This window comes from Columba livia, chromosome 2, assembly GCF_036013475.1.
Source record: "Columba livia isolate bColLiv1 breed racing homer chromosome 2, bColLiv1.pat.W.v2, whole genome shotgun sequence".
NCBI classification, from domain to species: Eukaryota; Metazoa; Chordata; class Aves; order Columbiformes; family Columbidae; genus Columba; species Columba livia.
The window spans coordinates 161731431-161752536 of NC_088603.1; the positions used below are offsets into that span (position 1 = coordinate 161731431).

At 52.3% G+C, this 21106-nt stretch overlaps 3 protein-coding genes across 3 annotated transcripts; all 3 read right to left on the bottom strand.

Moving 5' to 3' along the window:
* Nucleotides 1-837: 837 nt before the first annotated feature.
* Nucleotides 838-8874, bottom strand: LOC135578735 (feather beta keratin-like). Its single transcript, XM_065054651.1, has 2 exons — nucleotides 8850-8874; nucleotides 838-1438 (listed from the first exon to the last, which is right to left on the bottom strand). Exon 2 carries the CDS (start codon nucleotides 1416-1418, stop codon nucleotides 1116-1118), a length of 303 nt encoding a protein of 100 aa, XP_064910723.1. The 5' UTR covers nucleotides 1419-1438; nucleotides 8850-8874; the 3' UTR covers nucleotides 838-1115.
* LOC135578733 (feather keratin 1-like) lies at nucleotides 8005-8668 on the bottom strand. Its single transcript, XM_065054649.1, has one exon. The coding sequence runs from the start codon at nucleotides 8614-8616 to the stop codon at nucleotides 8302-8304; it is 315 nt and encodes a 104-aa protein (XP_064910721.1). The 5' UTR covers nucleotides 8617-8668; the 3' UTR covers nucleotides 8005-8301.
* A 5764-nt stretch (nucleotides 8875-14638) lies between the features above and the next one.
* LOC135578734 (feather keratin-like) lies at nucleotides 14639-15263 on the bottom strand. The gene has a single exon (XM_065054650.1). It carries the CDS (start codon nucleotides 15245-15247, stop codon nucleotides 14933-14935), a length of 315 nt encoding a protein of 104 aa, XP_064910722.1. The 5' UTR covers nucleotides 15248-15263; the 3' UTR covers nucleotides 14639-14932.
* Nucleotides 15264-21106: the final 5843 nt, after the last annotated feature.

The following is a 21106-nucleotide window of genomic DNA, read 5'->3' on the forward strand; positions in this document are numbered from 1 at the left end:
TGGTGAGGCCACACCTTGAATCGTGGGTGCAGTTTTGGGCCCTTGACAAAAAGAAAGATGTCCAGGTTCCTAAGCAATTTCAGACAAGGGGAATGGAACTTGTGAAAAGTTGGGAGCACAGGTGTGATGGAGGACCCACTTTGCGACCTGGGGGCGTATAGCCTGGAGAAAAGTGAGGGGAGACCTTCTGGCTCTCTGCAACTACCTGAAAGGAGGTTGTAGTAAGGAAGGGATTCAGTCTCTTTTCCCAAGTCCCAAGTGACAGGACAAGAGGAAATGGCCTTAAGTTGTGCCAGGGAGCGTTTAGATTGGATATTAGGAAAATTTTCTTCCCAGAAAAGGGTTGTCCACAGTGGAGGAGATGACCGCCTGGAGCCCGTAGAGGACATGACGCTGGAGCAGGTGGGTGCACGCACAGGAGGTGTGACCCTGTAGGAAGCCTGTGTTGGACCACAGAATTGGCAGGACCTCTGAAACCATGAGGAAAGTCTAAATACTAAATTATTCTGTGATTTTGCTCCTGGTAGAGCCGGAGAGTCATGGTGGGGAAGAAGGATGGTCAAGTGTGTGTTGTCATAGGGAGGTTTTACCAGAGGCATGTTGAGGAGAGTGTTCTTGTGTCAAAGTCTTTCTTTGATTCTGTGACGGGCTTGTATCATGTTCTAGAAGACCCCCAGATTCTGGTCTGTTTTTGCTGGTATAGGTGGTGACATATTTCCTGGGACAGGTCTTGTTACCCTTTTCCCCCCTATCCAATTTGCTTCTTGAGCCCTGGCTTTGTTCTGGGTGGGGTTGGAAGAGCCTTGAGAGAAGAAAGTAAAGGGAGACGTCTCAGGCTGGGATGCAGGAGAACTTTATTGACGAAAAAGAATAGTGAAAAGGCAGGAGCACCAAGAACACAGTGACAAATATAAGCTGCACGTAGGGCGACCATCAGCTGAGGTTGCTTCTGTGACACAGATCTTGCCAGAGCACCAAGATCTTCATGGCTCCTTTAGAAGAGGAGCCATGGACAGCAGGTCCACATGCCCAGAAGGGTCCAGAGGTGAATCCACGATTCATGCCGTATCTTCAAAGCGGTGGCTGGCGTATGTCAGGGTTGGTGGCGAGAGCCCTTAGCAGATGTATCCACCCCTTCTGCCGGCGAAGCCGCCCAGGCCCCCGAAGCCGTAACCAAAGCTGCCAGAGTTGATGGCAACTCCCTGAGCGCCGAGTTCGTTGCCCACGGCAGCCGATGCGGAGGATCCGACGGCGGTGCTCTGGGGGTGGGAGGTGAGGATGGGTCCTGGCAGGGTGACCACCACGGCGGGAGGCTGGATGACGACGCGGGAGTCCTGGCACTGCAGGGAACAGGGCTCGTTGCAGCTGTTGGCCAGCGGGGTGGGTCCGCAGGGGTGGCAGGCGTCGTAGCAGGCCATGTGTGTGGTGTGGAGGGGCCCTGGAAGGGACGAGAGGCTGTTGAGCAAGCGCAGGGGCGTGGGGGTGCGAGGAGCGGTGTTGCAGGAGGGCGAGGGAGTGGGGAGGCTGGTGTGGGGCTGTGGGGAGCGTGGCGGTGGGGAGGCGTGAGGGCTGCTGAGGCTGGGGCAGAGCGTGCTGGAAGAGAGGGGCCAGGCGGGGCAGGAGAAGGAGGGGAAGGGGGTTGAGGCTCACCTTGTTGAGCACGGAGGGAGGAGAAGGCGTCAGGAGAAGTGTGTAAGGGAGAGAGGTGCTGGGCCGGCTTTTATGTTGGTCCTGGAGGGGTGGGACAGCCTTTGCGCATGGCGACAATTTGCAGCCAGCAGCTGTTTGATGCCACACCCTCGCCAGGAATAAGGAGGGTGTGTTTTCCTTCATGCAACATTCCAGTTTCTTGTTTTTGTCTTGAGGACGTGTCCGCTTGGCCCTGGTGGCATCTTTGAACTGCGAGCATTAGAGGGCAATGACTTGGTGTTGATGGCGCGTGTCCGGGCGGGCTGAGGACGCGGCCAAAGCGTAGGAGAGGTTGCGTGTCGTCAGTGAGGTCATCCCAAGGCACTCTGTGGTTTGCGGTTGCGTTACAAAGATGGGGCACCATTTCCTCTCGTTTCTGGCAGGCTGGTGTGAGTTTGGATCTGTGCTGGGTGTTAGTGCCTGTGCCTTCTATGGTGTTTGCTTGGCTTCTGCATTGCTGTACTCTTGCTAAGCTCGTGTTTAGGCCTGGCTTTTCCTCTTGAGTGTTCTCTATGGGTGTTTTAGTGCTTTTTTGCATGTAAACTTGTAGCTGCATATACTTAGTTTACACGGAAAGATTTGGGTAGTGAGGGAGCTACACTGGTTGCTTCTCTGAGAAGTTTCCAGAAGCTTCCATCTTGTTCAGTGTCGAGGGTTAAGATTGCGGGGTGACAATAAAACCCTGGCAGATGTATTGTTAACCCCCTCTTCCCCCCCCACTTCCCCCTTTTTGCCCCTCCCTCTCCCCCCTTTCCACTAAGGAGAGGCAATTGGGAGGAAAAGAAGGACAGAGAGAAGAGAGCTGGAAAAAATTAAAGATGTTTTACTAATGCTACTAATAAGAATAGAGAAAATAATACAAAATATGCAAAACCAATCTTGAAAGTCTCAGCAACTGCAGAGCCGGCACCTGAAGTCCTGGATTAGACTCTGTAGCCAATCGGAGCTGGATTCAGTCTCTCACTAGGCCTCAGTTTGCAGGGACGACTAGCAAGGTCCTCTCCTAATGTCGGCCATAAGGAAAAAAAAGGGATGAGATCCTCGTGATCTCGCACTTTTATATGAAGTATTAACGTGAATGCAATGTTATACACAGTTGGTCAGTTTCTTGGTCACTTGTTTCTCGTCGCCCCTCTCGCGAGATGTCCATCCGTGCTTATCAATAAGTTTGCATTCCATTGCTAGGTTTACCAAAACATGTGTCTGGTTCTCCAGGAAAATGCAGTTAATTCGAAGGCTTTAGCTGACAGGCAAATTCACTAAAAGAGAAACTTGTTTTTAGCAAAACCAGGACATTCAGTAGTGCCAGTGCCACCTGGTTTGCGTAGGGACTTTTTGCTGGCCATTTCAGAGCTAATCAGCCATGGTGGTGTTACCCCTATGAGAATTTATTTAAGAAGAGGAAGAAAGACTGACTGTATAACTTGAAGAAAGAAATGGGAACATATGAATGTAGAGACTCCAAGGTCAGAGAAGAAAGAGAGGCAGGAGGTGCCCCAGGCACCAGAGCAGAGATTCCCCTGCCTGCTGTGATAAATATCTTTGCACATCACAGGTTGATCCCCTTCAGGCTGTGGAGAACCTGATGCTGGAAAAGTTAGATGTGTCTTTTTTGCCCGTGACAGTAATTGCTGAGTGACCTCCTTGTCCTTGACTCAGGAGCCCTATCTCATATTTTCTTTTTGCATCCAGTTGAGGAGAGGGAGTGATAGAGCAGCTTGGTGGGCAACTGCCATCCAGCCAAAGTCAACCCAACCCAGAGCCGCATCATGCGAGCAGAGCAGGGTCACAGGCTTGTTCCTGCTCCTGGTCCTCAGGGCCCCAGGGAGCCTACATTGAGGGGGACAATGACCTTACAAAGGCTCTTTCTGTGAGACCTCAGAGCACAGGGACGGTTGCTTGGTGCCCCTTGGACTGGTGCTCCATGGACCCTGCAGCAGGGAGGCTGGTGGTCCAGAGACTCCCTGCATGCGTCACTGTGGGTCTCTGCAGTGAAGAGTGGATGGTGTCCTGGGGATCTCCCTCGCCAAGGGATCAGTTGAAGACCCCACAGCAAGGTGAGACCATGCTCTTGTATGGTGTGCTTAGAAGGTGCATTGTACAGAAGGGGCCCCAAGTATTCACAGCCCTGAAAGGCTGGTCTGGTCTTTGGAGCTGTGCCAGGCATGACAGCTGCTGCCTCTATCACATTCACTGACTGCCCGCCTTGCTGCCATCTTACTAAGCCCGTCTTTAGCTCTGGCCTTTCCCCTGGACTGTGCCTTGTGGGTGTCTTGTTACCTTCTTGTTTGTGAACTTGTAGCTGGGTGTTATTGGGTTTTCATGGCAAGGTTTTGGTACGATAAGAGCTTCAGGTTTGTCTTCTGTGAGAAGGTACCAGAAGATTCCGCCATCTGTGGTGGGACAGTCCCCATTTGCCGAAAGATGAACCGTTGGGGAAGCAGACTGGCCTGGCCTTAGCAGGGAGGTTTGGCTGGAATTCATAAAAAAAAGAGAGTTTGTGCCGTTTGCAACCAAACACCAGTGACTCAGCCGGAACACAAGAATGTTGAGAGGTTAAGCAGGGGGAAAACTAGAAGCAGCAAAGCCCAACTAGAACTTCATCTGGCTACTGCTGTACAAAGTAATAAAAAACATTTCTATACATCCATTGGCAAGAGAAGGAGAGCTAAGGTGAATCTCCAAGGTTTACTGGCGGCAGTTGTCTGCACAGATAAAGTGGATGAGGAAAAAGCCTAAATGCCTTCTTTACCTCAGTCTTTCATCATAAGACTAGTTGTTCTCTGGGTGCCCAGGTACCTGAGCTGCAAGACAGGGATGGGGAGTGGCAGAAAGCCCCCAGAATCCAATGGGAAACGGCTGGTGACCTGCTACACCAGTTAGACATATACAAGATACTGGGGCCAGATGGGTTCTAGCCAGGAGCTGTGAGCGAGCTCTGGACGTGCTCCCTAAACCACTTCCCATCTTTTCTCAGCACTCCTGGCTCACCAGGGAAGTCCCAGTTGACTGGAGGTTGGCGAATGTGATGCTTATCTACAAGAAAGACTGGAACGAGGACCTAGGAAACTACAGCTCTGTCAATTTGACCTTGGTGCCATGGAAGGTCATGGAGCAGATCATGCTGAGTGCCATCACCTTCCATGTACAGGACAAGCAAGCAGGTGATCAGGTCCTGTCAGTATGTGTTTATGCAAGGCAGGTCCTGCCTGACTAACCTGATCTCCTTCTGTGACAAGGGGACCCGCTTAGTGGATGATGGAATGGCTGTGGATTTTGTCTACCAAGAATTTAGTAAGGCCTTTGACACTATTTCCTCCAAAGAAAGTGGCTGCTCATGGCTTGCACGATCATCCTCTCCTCAGGCTAAACCACTGGCTGGATGGCTGAGCCTGAAGAGTTGTGGAGAGTGGACTTAAAGCCAGTCGGCAGCTGGTCACAAGGGGTGTTCACCAGGGCTGCCTACTTGGGGCATTTCTGTTGAATATCTTTCTCAATGATCTGGATGAGGGGATCTATCGGGTGTGCCCTTTTTTGCAGACTCCACTAAGGGAGGTGGGAGTGTTGATCTGCTGGAGGGTAGGAAGGCTCTACAGAGGCCCCTAAACAGGCTGGATGAATGGGTCGAGACCAATTGCATGAGATTCAACAAGGCCAAGTTCCGGGCCCTGCACTTGGGTCACCACAACCCCATGAACGCTACAGGCTTGGGAAAGAGTGGCTGGAAAGCTGCCTGGCTGTGGTTTGTGGATGCGTTGGGAAGCGGGGCCCCTTTTCCTCGCTGCCCTGGCAGCCTGGTTGTGGCTTTGCAGTGTTCTCAGGCATGAGGGCTCCTGGTTGTACCATAGTCACTCCCTCCTGCCTGTCAGCTTGCTATGCCTGTCTTTAGGCCTGACCTTTCATGTTGGGTGTGCTCTGTGGGTGTGTTGGTGAGCCTGTGTCTTGGAACATTGTAGCTTACTGTGGTGGGTTTCCATGGCAAGGTTTCAGCTCCCAAGGGACTACGTGCTTGGCTTCTGTGAGGTTCCAGAAGCTTCCTGCATGTTAGATAGAGAGTCTCCATGTGCCAAAAGATGAGCCAGCGGGGAGTATGGTGGGCTCGGCTGTACAGAGAACATTAGCTGAGAATCAGGAAATAAAAGATACTTTATGAGCTTTGAAAGAAAGGGCAGGCCGCTCAGGAGGACCAAAAGGATGTTGTGAGGATATTTATCGAGAAAACTGTAAATGCCGAAGCCCATCTGGAATTTAGTCGCTTTAGTGACGTAAAAGACAATAGATACAGTTGGTTCACAGAAATTAGAATCAAAAAGCAGGCTAAACAAAATCTCCTTTCTTTAGTGGAAGTCGAGGGAAACAGTATGACAAAGGATGAGTAAAATGTCTTAGTGCCTTTTTTGCCTCAGACTTTAATTGTAAAAGGAGTAGTTTTCCAGTTACGCAGCTCCGTGGGATGGAAGACAGGGATGGGGAGGCAAACGAAGCCCCAGGAATCTAAGGGAAATGGTTGGTGAACTGCCTCACCAGTTAGACCCACACAAGTCTATGGGGCCTGATGGGATCCACCCAAGTGTACAGAGGGAGCTGATGGAGGTGCTCACCAAGCCACTTTCCGTCATTTATCAGCAGTTCTGACTCACCAGGGAGGTCCCCATTGACGGGACATTGGCAAATGTGAGACTTATATAGAAGAAGGGCTGGAAGAAGGATCCAAGGAACTACAGTCCTGTCAGTCTGACCTCAGTGCCAGGGAAGGTTATGGAAAAGATAAGCTGAGTGCCATCACACTGCATGCAGAGTACAAGCAGGAGATCAGGCCCAGTCAGCATGTGTTTATGGAAGACAAGTTGTGCCTGACTAACCTGATCTCCTGCAACGGCAAGATGACCTGCTTAGTGCATGAGGGAATGGCTGTCCAAGTTGTCTACCTGGACTTTACACCGTTTCTCCTGGAGAAAGAGACTTCTCATGGCTTATACAGGTGTACTCTTCACTGGCTAAAACACTGGCTGGATGGGTGAACCCAAAGAGTTGTGATGACTGGAGTTAAATGCAGTTGGGGCCGCTTACAAGAGGGGTTCCCCAGGGCTCAGTACTGGGGCCAGTTCTGTTTAATATCTTTGTCCATGATCTGGACAAGGGGATGGAGTGCACTCTCAGTACGTTTGCAGATGACATCAAGTTGGGCAGGAAGGTTGATCTGCTGGGCAGTAAGAATATTCTAGAGAAGGATCTGGGCAGGCTGGATCGATGATAAGATGGTAATTGTCTGAGGTTCAACAAGGCCAAGTGTTGGGTTCTGCACTTGTGTCACCACCACCCCAAGGAACACTAGAGGCTTGGTGGAAGACAGTTTGTAAAGCTGCCTGTTGGAAAAGGACCTGGGCTACTGCTGACCAGCTGGCAGAACATGAGCCAGCGTGTGGCTGGCAAGGCCAACAGCATTCTGGCCTGTTTCATCACCAGTGTGGCCAGCAGGAGCAGGGCAGTGAGCATCCCCCTGTATTTGGTGCTGGTGAGGCTGCACCTAGAATCTGGCGTTCACTTTTGAGCCCGTCATGACAAGAAAGACCTTTGAGGAGCTGGAGGGGGTTCAGAGGAGGGCAACGAATCTGGTGAAGAATCTGGAGCACAAGTGGGATGGGGAGAAGCTGAGGGATCTGGGGGTGTTTTGCCAGGAGAACAGGAGGCTGAAGAGAGATCTTCTTTCTCTGTGCAACTGCCTGAAAGGAGGGTGTAGAGAGGAGGATGTTGTACTCTTCTCTCACGTAGCAAAAACTAAGAGGTGAAGAAGCTGTGCTGTTTCCTTGGAGGAGAAGGCAATGATTTTTCAGTGAGAGGGTGGTCAAACAGTGGAACTAGTTGCATAGTCAGATAGTGAAACCTCCATCTTTGGGCATACTCAGCACCTCATTGGACGTTGCATGGACATCCCCATCGAGCAGGCTGGTATGAAGGAGATGATCTCCAGAGGTTCCTTGTGCACTCGATGATTCTGTTTGCTGTGATGGGCAGCGAGTGGTGCTGAGGAAGTGATTTGGACAAGTAGCTGCTGCCACGGGGAGCGTGGGTGAGAGGCCAGGGTAGAAGTGCATGACACTTTCCAAGCCTTTTCCTTGGGTAAGTGAAGGGCTTGTATGACAGCCTGGAAGGCCACCAAATGCACATGGGTGATGTTCCTGAAGACTTACTTGCTAAGAGAAGTCTTGTGGCCATTTTCCACCCACCAGCATGATGGCCCCTTGAGCCCTGTTTTGTTGCTCAGTCAGATTGGATGAACCATAGCAGAAGAAAGCAAGAGGAGGCATCTCAGGCTGGGGTGCAAGAGAACTTTATTTGGGACCAAAAAGAGTGCAAAGGTAGGAGTACCAAGTGGAAAACAGCAAGTCTGAGGTACAAAGAAAGAGGTGGGAGAAGAGGAGAAGATATTTTGACAAGGAATGAAGGCAGCCCAGGCTGGCCCCTTCCTTGCTTCTGTGCTTGCTGCCCGGAGAAGAGGAGCAATGGACAGCAGGTCCGTGTGCCTGAAAGGGCCTAGAGGTGTGTGTCCTCAATCCATGCCGTTGCTTCCAGGGTGTGTGTGGTTGGTGTCAGGGGTGTTGGCGAGGGCCCTTAGCAGATGTAGCGGCCCCTTCTGCCGCCAAAGCAGCCCAGGCCTCCAAAGCCAGAGCCGTTGCCGTAGCCAAAGGCGCCGGAGTTGATGGCAACTCCCTGGGCACTGAGTTCGTTGCCCACGGCAGCCGATGAGGAGGATCCGACGGCGGTGCTCTGGGGGTGGGAGGTGAGGATGGGTCCTGGCAGGGTGACCAGCACGGCGGGAGGCTGGATGAGGACGCGGGAGTCCTGGCACTGCAGGGAACAGGGCTCGTTGCAGCTGTTGGCCAGCGGGGTGGGTCCGCAGGGGCGGCAGGCGTCGTAGCAGGCCATGTGTGTGGTGTGGAGGAGCCCTGGAAGGGACGAGAGGCTGTTGAGCAAGCGCAGGGGTGTGGGGGTGCGAGGAGTGATGTTGCAGGAAGGCGAGGGAGTGGGGAGGCTGGTGTGGGGCTGTGGGGAGCGTGGCGGTGGGGAGGCGTGAGCGCTGCTGAGGCTGGGGGCAGAGCGTGCTGGAAGAGAGGGGCCAGGCGGGGCAGGAGAAGGAGGGGAAGGGGGTTGAGGCTCACCTTGTTGAGCGCAGAGGGAAGAGAAGGTGTCAGGAGAAGTGTGTGAGGGAGAGAGGCGCTGGGCCGGCTTTTATGCTGGTCCCGAGGGGCGGGACAGCATTTGAGCATGGTGGAATTTTGCAGCCAGCAGCTGTCTGATGCCACAGGCTGGCCAGGAATGAGGAAGGTGTGTTTTCCTTTCCGCAATGCTCCAATTTCTTGTTTTTGTCTTCAGGACGTGTCCACTTGGCCCTTTCGGCAGCTTTGAAGTGTGAGCATTAGAGGCCGAAGTGTTGGCATTGATGGCGCATGTTCGGTGGGCAGAGTATGAGGCCAGAGCGTAGGAGAGGTGCGGTGTCATCAGTGAGCTCATCCCATGCACTGGTGTGGTTTGCAGGTGCATTGTGAGCAGGGGGCCGGATTTCCTTGCAGCTCCGTCAGGCTGGTCTGGGCTTTGGAGCTGTGCCAGGCTTGAGGACCTGCCTCCTATATGGTGTTCGGTTTCTCTTTGCTAATATGTCTCTAAGCCTGTCTTTAGGCCTGGCTTCCTGATTGGGTTTACTTTGTGCATGCCTTGGTGCCCTTCCTTCATTTCAGCTTGTAGCTGGGTGGATTTGTTATACTTCGCAAAGTTTTGGAGCAAGGGAGCTGCAGGGGTGGTTTCTGAGATGACTTTCAGAACATTCTGTCACGTTCGAAAGAGAGTCTGCATGTGTGAAAATATGAAGCTGTGGGGAATAAGACCATCCTGACTAAACAGAGAACGTTAGCTGGATCTCGGGATAACAATGAGAGGTTATGACTTTGACAGGAAGGGGCAGATAACTCAGGAGGACTACAGGAATGTCATGATGTTGTGCAGGGAGAAAATTAGAATTGCAGAAGTGCTACTACAACATAATCTGGGTACTGTTGCAAAATACAATAAAATGATTCTAGACATACATTATCAACAAAAGGAGGGCTAATGAGAATCTCCATCTTTTACTGGATGTGGGGGCAATCGCAGCGCAAAGGATGAGGAAAATGCTTTAATGCTTTCTTCGCCTCAGTCTTTCTAATAAGACCAATTATTCTCTGGATACCAAGCCTCTGATGTAGAAGACAGGGAGCAGAACGAAGCCCCCAGAATCCAAGGGGAAGTGGTTGGAAATCTCCTGCACCAGTTGGACACTCACAAATGTATGGGGCCTGATGGGATCCAGCCAAGGGTACTGAGAGAGCTGGCGGAGGCGCTCATCAAGCCACTTTACATCATTTATCTGCAGTCCTGGCTCACCAGGGAGGTCCTGCTTGGCTGGAGGTTGGAAAATGTGCTGCTTATGTAAGAAGCAGGGACAGAAGGGGGATCTGAGGATCTGCAGACCTGTCAGTCTGACCTTGGTACCAGGGAAGGTCATGGAACAGATCATATTGAGTGACATCACACTGCATGTACGGGACAACCAGGCGTTCAGGCCCAGTCAGGATGGGGTGATGAAAGGCAGGTCCTGCTTGAGCAACCTGGTCTCCTTCTCTGAAAAGGTGACCCACTTAGTGGATGAGAGAATGGCTGTGCATGTTGTCTACCTGGACTTTATTAAAGCCTTTGACACTGATTCAACTGGAGAAAGTGGCTGCTCATGGCTTGGACAGGTGTATCCTTCACTGGCAAAAAACCTGGCTGGATGGCTGGGCCCAAATATCTGTGGTGACTGGAGTTAAATCCAGTTGGTGGCTGCTCACAAGTGGTGTTCCCCAGGGCTCAGTGCTGGGGCCAGTTCTGTTTAATATCTGTCTCCATGGTCTGATGAGGGGATCGAGTGCACCCTCGGTAAGCGTAGCCTGGAGAAAGGGAGGCAGAGGGGAGACCATCTCGCTCTCTACAACTACCTGAAAGGAGGTTTTAGGGAGGTAGGTGTCAGGGTCTTCCCCAAGGAATAAGCATCAGGACAAGAGAAAATGGCCTCAAGCTGCACCAGTGGAGATTTACATTGGATATTAGGGAAATTTATTCACCGAAAGTGTTGTGAAGCACTGGAATGGACTGCCCAGGGTAGTGGTGGAGTCATCATCCCTGGAGGTTTTTAAAAGATGTGTTGATGTGGTGCTTGGGGACATGGTTTAGTGGTGACCTTGCTGTTGCTTGGTTAACAGTTGTGTTTGATGATCTTAAAGGTCTTTTGTACCTGAAACAGTTCTTTGATTCCATTCAGTGGCACCAGCCAGCTCCAACCAGACTGGTTGCTGGTGAAACCTGAGCCAATCAGCAAGGGTGGTAACACAAATGTGTGAACATCTTTAAGAAGGATAAATATGACTGCAAAATTGTAAGTAGCAGAGAGGGGGGGATATAGGTGATAGAAAAATCTCAATAGTCAGCAAAGTCAGTGAGGAATGAGGTGCAGGATGAGCTCCTGGTGCTGGAGCAGAGATTCCCCTGCAGCCCGTTGTGAACCCCACGCTGGAGCAGATTGTCCCACTGCAGCCTCTGGAGATCTCCCTGTCCTTACAAAGACTCAGGAGCCTTTCCTCAGATTTTCTCCCCTCATGCAGTTGAGGAGGGGGAGTGATAGGGCAGCTTGGTGGGCACCTGCCATCCAGCCAAGGTCAAGCCAGCCCAGAGCCCCATCTTGCCAGCAGAGCAGGGTCACAGGCTTGTTCCTGCTCCTGGTCCTCAGTGCCCCAGGCTGTGCCTCAGGGACCTCACACTGAGGAGGATGATGACCTCACAAAGGGGCTTTCTGTGTGACCTCAGAGCACAGGGACTGTTGCTTGGGGTCCCCTGCACTGGTGCTCCATGGACCCTGCAGCAGAAAGGCTGGTGCCCATAGACACTCAGCATGGGTCTTTGTGGGTCCGGCAGAGAAGAGGGTATGCTGGCCTGGGGATCTTCCTCACCAAGGGATCATTTGTGAACCCCACAGCAAGGTGAGACTGTAGTCCGGGGACTTCTGCATAGGTGAAACGGGAACCATGCAGCCAGGTGGACAGTGCAACAAGGACCCACACTTGGGTCAGCTGAGGTTCCCACAGCAAGGGGGGGGGGGCCCAGCATGTGTTGCCCCGGGGTCCTGGCAGCAAGGGGACGCAGGATACAGGACTCCGTGGTTTTGTCCCGAACCTGATTGTGAGTGAAGATGGGGTCATGGGCACTGCCAGGTGGTTGGGCTGGGGACCACAGCAAGGGGGGGCCATGACAGGGACTCTACATGGGTGCCCTGACACCTGCAGCACAGGAAAGAAGTGCACGTTCTCTTGATGTATTTACTGATTAGAGTTTTTTGGGTGTGTTATTTAATCAGGACAATTTCCCTGCATCTTACCCTTCCAAATACCCCCAACTACTCTTGTCCGAGGCATTTGGTTTGTTTTTTGGCAGCATTTGTACTCATTCATTCCCTCGTTCACCCTTCCAAGTCCCCTCAACTACTCTTGTCCGAGGCCTTGGTTTGGTTTTTGGCAGCATTTCTACTCATTCATTCCCTCGTTCACCCTCCTGCAGTTGTTTTGGGGCCGTCTGGTGAGGATTATCTTATTTATTGTAGCAGAGGTGTTGATTTTGGGGTCCTGAAAGGTGCATTCTGGAACCTTCCAGGTGCTTCTTTAGCAGCTGTAACCGCCCCCCTGATTGGCAGGTTGTTACCTGCTGCCTGATGGTCAGTCTGTTACCTGCCCCCTGACTGGCTGGTCAGTGAGTGCTGAGGCAGTGCCTGGCTGTGGGGAGGGGAGGCTGCGACTGGGGGCTGAGGCTGGTGAGGTCTGGGAGAGCTGGTGAGGCCGGTGAGAGGCCCAGGGGAGCGGGACCGGCAGGCAGGGGAGGCTGGTGAGTGACGGCTTTGGGGGTGAATGTGGGGTGAGCGCCGAGGGGTGGGGCCATTTCTGTGTGCAGTGTTTGTGGGGCCAGAGTGGGACTGGGCGTAGCGCAGGGGCAATGGGAGGCGTGCGTGGTGCGCGGGGCTGTGAAGCTGAGACCCTTGAGGGGATGTTTGCATGGGAAAGGGTTGGGGAAGCAGAACAAACGGGACCATAGCAAGCCAGTTGGAAGGGACCAGCAGTGACCATGTAGTCCCACTGCCCGAGCACATCAGGGCTCAGTAAAAGTTAAAGCGTGGTGTTAAGAGCAGTGTCCAAATGCCTCTGCCATACTGAGAGGCTTGGGGTATCGACCACCTCTCTAGGAAGCCTGTTCCACTGTTTGACCACTGTCCCTGTAAATAAATGTTTCTAATGTCAATTTTAAACCTGCAGTGGTGCAGCTTTGATCCATTCCCATGTGTCCTGTCACTGGATCTGATGGAGAAGAGCTCAGCACCTCCCTCTCCACGTCCCCTCCTCAGGAAACTGCAGAGAACAATGAGCTCGCCCCTCAGCCTCCTTCTCTCCAAACTAGACCAACCCACTGTCCTCAGTTGCTCCTTTAGGACATGCCTTCCAGATCTTCGTACAACTTTGTTACCCTCCTGTGGGTGCTTTCAAGTACCTTGACATTCCTCTTAAACTCCTCGCAGAACACCTCACAATATTCCCCCCATTCGGATAGATCAAAACCTTTACTAAAATCCAGAAAAGCTACGTCCACCATCTTCCCTTCATGCACGAGGCAGGTGACCTTATTGTAGAAGGAAAGGAAATCAGTTACACAGCACTTTCCCTTAGCGAGCCCCTGTTGACTATACCTGATGATTACATTGCCCTTAAATGCCTTTCAGCATCACTCGGTTGCACTTTCTCCATAATTTTCCAGGTCCTGTGGTCAGACTAACAGGTCTGCAGATTCCTGGCTGTTCACTCACGCCCTTTTTACAAACTGGAATAACGTTGGCTGGCTTGCAGTGAGTGAGAACATTTCTGGAGTCTCAAGATGTGTCGTGAGTGTCGTGAGGGTTGTTCAGCGCATGAGCAGTGTTTGTTGGTGAGGAAGATGAGGTGGGGCAGGAAGGGTCTCTGTGTGTGTGTGTTGATGGTGCTGGAGCACCTGGCAGGCAAGAGGCAGGTTGGGCCAGTGCAGGGCTGGGCTGGTGGAGCCGGTGAGTCCAGTGGACTCATATCTGCCCCCTAGAAAGGGGGATGTTGTGTATATGGATCTGTATAAATCTGTGGGAAAATGTGGTTTAAACACACGTTTGCTGATGGAGCTTCCTGATTTCCCTGGCCACAGAGGAGTCTCATGGACCTGAGCAAGGGGAGAGGCCAAGTCCTGTTCTGGGGAGGACTCAGAGCTGGCAGCAGGAATGACTGGGGGACAGTTGAACAGAAAACAGCTTGTCAGAGAAGGGTCTTGTGGTTCTGGTGGAGAAGAAATGGGCCCTAAGCTGGAAATCAACCCTCTACGCAATAGGGGCCATCAAGTCTCCAGGGCAGCATTGAGAAAAAACTTGACAGGAGGTGAAGGAAGGTGACTGTTCTTCTCTCCTCAGCACTGGTGAGGTCCCATGTGGAGTCCTGCGTGCAGGACTGAGTTCCCCAGTGGAAGAAGGACATGGATGTGTTAGTGCAGTTTAATGAAGATGCTAAAGGGTCTGGAACATCTTCCACCGGAGAAGAGGCTGAGAGAGCTGGGGAAGAGAGTTATTGATGTGTGTGTTGGCATGATCTTGTCCAAGATGTGCACAGGGAAGCGTTCTCATGTGGAAGGCTCTGCTTGAGCCAGGGATGGGTTTGTGTCACATCCTGGAAGCCAGTGGGCAATGGTGGTGGTGGCGCCACATTTCCTGGAAGAGGTCGTGTAATTCTTTTCCACCCACCATGATGGGCTATTGAGTCCTGGTTGTTCTCAAGTGAAGCTGGATGAGCCTTGGGAGAAAAAGACAAAAGGCTGCATCTCAAGCTGGGTTGAAGGAGAACTTTATTGAGGGAGAAAAGTGTAAAGGCAGGAGTGCCAAGTGGAACAGCACAAGTCTGAGGTGCAAAGAAAGATGTGGAAGAAGAGGAGAAGGACCTTCATCAAGGTACGCAGGCAGCCCAGGCTGGCAACTTCCCTGCTTCCGTGCTTGGTGCCTGCAGACGAGGAGCCGTGGACAGCAGGTCCATGTGCCAGGAAGGGCCTAGAGGTGCATGTCCTGAATGTGTGGCGTGGCTTCCAGGGTGTGTGTGGTTGGCATCACGGGTGGTGGCGAGAGCCCTTAGCAGATGTAGCCACCCCTTCTGCCACCGAAGCAGCCCAGGCCTCCGAAGCCATAGCCGTTGCCGTAGCCAAAAGCGCCGGAGTTGATGGCAACTCCCTGAGCACCGAGTTCGTTGCCCACGGCAGCCGATGCGGAGGATCCGACGGCGGTGCTCTGGGGGTGGGAGGTGAGGATGGGTCCTGGCAGGGTGACCAGCACGGCGGGAGGCTGGATGACGACGCGGGAGTCCTGGCACTGCAGGGAACAGGGCTCGTTGCAGCTGTTGGCCAGCGGGGTGGGTCCGCAGGGGCGGCAGGCGTCGTAGCAGGCCATGTGTGTGATGTGGAGGAGCCCTGGAAGGGACGAGAGGCTGTTGAGCAAGCGCAGGGGTGTGGGAGTGCGAGGAGCGGTGTTGCAGGAGGTCGAGGGAGTGGGGAGGCTGGTGTGGGGCTGTGGGGAGCGTGGCGGTGGGGAGGCGTGAGGGCTGCTGAGGCTGGGGGCAGAGCGTGCTGGAAGAGAGGGGCCAGGCGGGGCAGGAGAAGGAGGGGAAGGGGGTTGAGGCTCACCTTGTTGAGCGCGGAGGGAGGAGAAGGCGTCAGGAGAAGTGTGTGAGGGAGAGAGGCGCTGGGCCGGCTTTTATGCTGGTCCCCGAGGGGCGGGACAGCCTTTGCGCATGGCGACAATTTGCAGCCAGCAGCTGTATGATGCCACAGCCTGGCCAGGAATGAGGAGGGTGTGTTTTCCTTCCCGCAATGCTCCAATTTCTTGTTCTTGTCTTGAGGACGTGTACACTTGGCCTTGGTGGCAGCTTTGAAGTGCGAGCATTAGAGGCCAAAGACTTGGCGTTGATGGTGTGTATTGGGTCGGGCAGAGTATGCTGCTGAAGCACAGGAGAGGTGGGGTGTCATCACTGAGGTCATCCCACAGCACTCGTGTGGTTTGCGGTTGCATTGTGTGGATGGTGCCTCATTTCCTCACAGCCCTGGCAGGCTGCTCTGGGCTCTGGAGCTCTGACGAGCATGAGGAGCTGCCTCTTACGTGGTCTTTGGTCTCTTCCTTCTTTGCTAACATCTCTCTAAGCCTGTCTTTAGGCCTGTCTTCCCTGATTGGGTTTGATCTGTTTGTGTCTTTGTGCCCGTCTTGCTTTTAAACTTGTAGCTGTGTGGATTTGTTATACAACACCAGTTTTTGGAGCAAGAGAGCTGCAGGGGTGCTTTCTGAGGTAAGGTTCTCAAAGGTTCTGTAATGTTCATAGAGAGTCCCTATGTGCAGAAATATGAAGCTGTGGGGAAGAATACCATCCAGGTTAAACAGAGAACTTTAGCTGGATCTCGGGGAAAACAAAGAGAGTTTATGACTTTTACAGGAAGGGGCAGGTACCTCAGGAGGACTACAGGGATGTCATGAGGTTATGCAGGGGAAAATTAGAATTGGGAATGTGCAAGTACAATATAATCTGGGTACTGTTTTAAAATAAAAGAATTTTTTTCCAGACATACATTATCAACAAAAGGAGGGCTAAGGAGAATCTCCATCCTTCACTGCATGTGGGGGCACTCACGCAGAGCAAAGGATGAGGAAAATAATCTATGTTTTTTTTTGTCACAGTCTTTCTAATAAGACCAGTTGTTCTCTGGATACCAAGCCTCTGATGTAGAAGACAGGGAGCAGAACAAACCCCCAGAATCCAAAGGGAAATGGTTGGAAACCTCCTACACCAGTTAGACACTCAAAAATCTATGGGGCCTGATGCGATCCAGCCAAGGGTACTGAGAGAGCTGGCGGAGGCGCTCATCAAGCCACTTTGCATCATTTATCTGCAGTCCTGGCTCACCAGGGAGGTCCCACTTGACTGGACGTTGGAAAATGTGCTGCTTATATAAGATGAAAGGACAGAAGGGGGATTCAGGGATCTGCAGGCCTGTCAGTCTGACCTTGGTACCAGGTCAGGTCATTGTGCAGATTATGTTGAGTGACATTACACAGCAAGTACAGGACAACCAGGGGATCGGGCCCAGTCAGGATGGGGTGATGAAAGGCAGGTCCTGCTCGAGCAACCTGATCTTCTTCTCTGACAAGGTGACCCACTTAGTGGAGGAGGGCATGGCTGTGGATGTTGTCCACCTGGACTTTATTAAAGCCTTTGACACTGATTCAACTGGAGAAAGTGGCTGCTCATGGCTTGGACAGGTGTGTCCTTCACTGGCAAAAAACCTGGCTGGATAACTGGGCCCAAATAGCTGTGGTGACTGGAGTTAAATCCAGTTGGTGGCTGCTCACAAGTGGTGTTCCCCAGGGCTCAGTGCTGGGGCCAGTTCTGTTTAATATCTGTCTCCATGGTCTGATGAGGGGATCGAGTGGACCCTCAATAAGTGTAGCCTGGAGAAAGGGAGGCAGAGGGGAGACCGTCTCGCTCTCTACAACTACCTGAAAGGAGGTTTTAGGGAGCTACGTCTCTGTCTCTTAACCAAGAAAGAAGCATCAGGACAAAAGAAAACGTGCTTAAGCTGCACCAGGTGAAATTTACATTGGATATTAGGGGAATTTATTTACCAAAAGTGTTGCGAAACACTGGAATGGACTGCCCAGGGTAGTGGTGGAGTCATCATCCCTGGAGGTGTTTAAAAGATGTGTAGATGTGGTGCTTGGGACATGGTTTAATGGTGACCTTGGTATTGCTTGGTTAACACTTGGGTTTGATGATCTTAAAGGTCTTTTGTATCTGAAACAAGTATTTGATTCTGTTCAATGGCACCAGCCAGATCCAACCAGACTGGTTGATGGTGAAACCTGAGCCAAGCAGCAATGGTGGTAGCACAAATGTGTGAACATCATTAAGGAGGGGGAGAAATGACTTCAAATTTGCAGCTGGAATAGAGGGGTTATATATGTGAGAGAAAAATCTCTGCAGACAGCAAGGTCAGTGAAGAAGGAGGTGCAGGATGTGCTCCTGTTGCTGGAGCAGAGATTCCCCTGCAGCCCGTTGTGAACCCCACGCTGGAGCAGATTGTCCCACTGCAGCCTCTGGAGATCTCCCTGTCCTTACAAAGACTCAGGAGCCTTTCCTCAGATTTTCTCCCCTCATGCAGTTGAGGAGGGGGAGTGATAGAGCAGCTTGGTGGGCACCTGCCATCCAGCCAAGGTCAAGCCAGCCCAGAGCCCCATCTTGCCAGCAGAGCAGGGTCACAGGCTTGTTCCTGCTCCTGGTCCTCAGTGCCCCAGGCTGTGCCTCAGGGACCCCACACTGAGGGGGACGGTGACCTCACAAAGGGGCTTTCTGTGTGACCTCAGAGCACAGGGGTGGTTGCTTGGTGTCCCCTGCACTGGTGCTCCATGGACCCTGCAGCAGGGAGGCTGGTGGTCCAGAGACCCCCTGCATGGGTCACTGTGTCGCCCTGCTATGAAGATGGGATGCTCTACCCCGGGCTCCACCCTGTAACAAGGTGAGACAGTGGCCGGTTACTCCCTTGTAGGTGGAGCAGGGACTGTTCATCCAGGCTCACAGTGCAACAAGGACCCACACCTGGGTCAGCTGAGGACCCTACAGCAAGGACGTTGTGACCTGGGTACCTTGTCTGGTTTGTACGGGTTCCTGGCAGGAAGGGGAGATGTGGAGATGGGATCCCACATGGGTGGACCTGAGAAACTGCAGGCCAGGCACAAAGTGTAGTGTCTGTTGATATATATTGATTTAGTGAATTTTTTTTCAGCGGCGTTGGTATTTAATCATGGCATTTTCACACCATCTTGCTCCTCTTAAGTCCCCAGCTGCTGTCCTGCGAGGCCTTTGGTTTAGTTTTCAGCAGCATTTCTACTCATTCATTTCCTTGTTGACCCACCAGCCCTCCCAGCAGTTGTTTTGTGTTTGTCTGCTGAAGATTATCTATTTATTCTAGTGGCGCTGTTGATTTTCAAGTCCTGACAGGCACCTTCTGGAACCTTCCAGGGGCTTCTAGAGCAGCTGGTGCCTGTCAGCTGCCCTCGATGGTCAAATTGTTATCTGCCCCCTGATTGGCAGGTTGTTACCTGCTGCCTGAAGGTCAGCCTGTTACCTGCCCCCCGATTGGCTGGTCAGTGAGTGCTGAGGCAGTGCCTGGCTGTGGGGAGGGGAGGCTGCGACTGGGGGCTGAGGCTGGTGAGGTCTGGGAGAGCTGGTGAGGCCGGTGAGAGGCCCAGGGGAGCGGGACCGGCAGGCAGGGGAGGCTGGTGAGTGACGGCTATGGGGGGTGAATGTGGGGTGAGCACTGAGGGGTGGGGCCATTTCTGTGTGCAGTGTTTGTGGGGCCAGAGTGGGACTGGGCATAGTGGAGGGGCAATGGGAGGCGTGCGTGGTGTGTGGGGCTGTGTGCCTGAGAACCTGGTGGGGATGTCTGCATGGGAAAGGGTTGGTGAAGGAGAATAGATGACGCTACAGTGCTCCAGTTGGAAGGGACAGTGATTATTGAGTCCAAATTCCTGACCACATCAGGGCTCAGTAGACGTTACAGTATGGTATTAAGACCAGTGTCCAAATGCCTCAGAAGCACCGACAGTCTCGGGGTATCGAACACCTCTCTAGGAAGCTTCTTCGACCACCAGCTCAGTGAAGAAATATTTCCTAATGTCAAGTCTAAACTTGCAGTGGTGCAGCTTTGAACCATTCCCATGTGTCCTGTCACTGGATCTGATGGAGAAGAGCTCAGCACCTCCCTCTCCACGTCCCCTCCTCAGGAAGCTGCAGAGAGCAATGAGGTCGCCCCTCAGCCTCCCTCTCTCCAATCTAGACTAAGTCATTGTCCTCAGCTGCTCCTCTAGGACTTGCCTTACATCCCTTTGACCGACTTTGATGCCCTTCTCTGGATGCTTTCAAGCACTTTGAGATCCTTTGTAAATTGTGGGGTCCAGAAGTTCCCACAGTACTCAAGATGAGGCCACACCAGCACAGAATACAGTGAGATAATAATCTCTTTGAGCCGCTGGTGATTCTGTGTTTGAAGCTTCCCGGGATGGGTTTTGTGCTCTTGACTGCCAGGGCACACACTGCTGGCTCATGTTCAGCGGCTGTCAGCCAGTACTCCAGATCCCTTTCTGCAGGGCTGCTCTCCAGCCACTCTTCTCCCAGTCTGTACTTGTGTCCAGAATTGCTTCATTTCATGTGAAGGATTTGGCATTTGTTCCTTTTAAATTTAATGCAATTGATGTTTGCCCATTGTTCTGATCAACGTTGATGGCTCTGCAAGGCCTCTTGTACCTCAAGAGAATCAACAGAACCTCAGAGTTTGGTATCATCAGAAAACTTGCTAATGATGCAATCAGCTCCTTCATGTAGATCGTAGATAAAAATCTGGAAAAGAGCTGGGTCTCGGACCGAGTCCTGAGTAACACCGCCGGTGACCAGTGACCAGCCATGCGTAGCCAGATTGCCTCCAACACTTTGAGCTCTGGCCTTCAGCCAGGTCTTCACACAGTGTACCAGGTCCCTGCTCATCTGACAGCTGGACAACTTGTCCAGAATTACGCATTGATGGATAGAATCAAAAAACATGCTAGAATCAAGAAAAGCTACATCCATTTCCTTCTCTTTATCCACGATGCAGGTGACCTTATTGTAGAAGAGGATCAAAATAACTAAATGTGACTTTCTCTTAGTGAACACATGTTGACTGCCTGATGGTTGCATTGTCTTTTAATTGTCTCTCAGCAGCACTCAGTTGTTTCTTCTCCATAATTTTCCAGGTACTGTGGTCAGACTAACAGGTCTGTAGATTCCTGGCTCTTCACTCACGCCCTTTTTACAAGCTGTAATAACATTGGCTGGCTTGCAGTGAGTGAGAACATCTCTGGCCTCCCAAGACCTGCCTGAATTCAGAGGAGGTGAGTGTCGTGAGGGTTGTTCAGCGCATGAGCAGTGTTTGTCGGTGAGGAAGATGAGGTGGGGCAGGAAGGGTCTCTGTGCGTGTGTGTTGATGGTGCTGGAGCGCCTGGCAGGCAAGAGGCAGGTTGGGCCAGTGCAGGGCTGGGCTGGCGGAGCCGGTGAGTCGGGTGGACTCACATCTGTTTCCTAGAAAGGGGGGCTTGTGTATATGGATGTGTATAAATCTGTGGGAAAATGTGGTTTAAACACACGCTTGACGATGGAGTTTTCTCATTTCCTTGGCACAAGGGAGTCTCATGGAGCTGAGCAAGGGGAGAGGCCAAGTCCTGTTCTGGGGA

Bases quoted from the DNA above. Each gene is read 5' to 3' on its own strand.
- LOC135578733 (XM_065054649.1), bottom strand. From the start codon at position 8,616: ATGGCCTGCTACGACGCCTGCCGCCCCTGCGGACCCACCCCGCTGGCC.
- LOC135578734 (XM_065054650.1), bottom strand. From the start codon at position 15,247: ATGGCCTGCTACGACGCCTGCCGCCCCTGCGGACCCACCCCGCTGGCC.
- LOC135578735 (XM_065054651.1), bottom strand. From the start codon at position 1,418: ATGGCCTGCTACGACGCCTGCCACCCCTGCGGACCCACCCCGCTGGCC.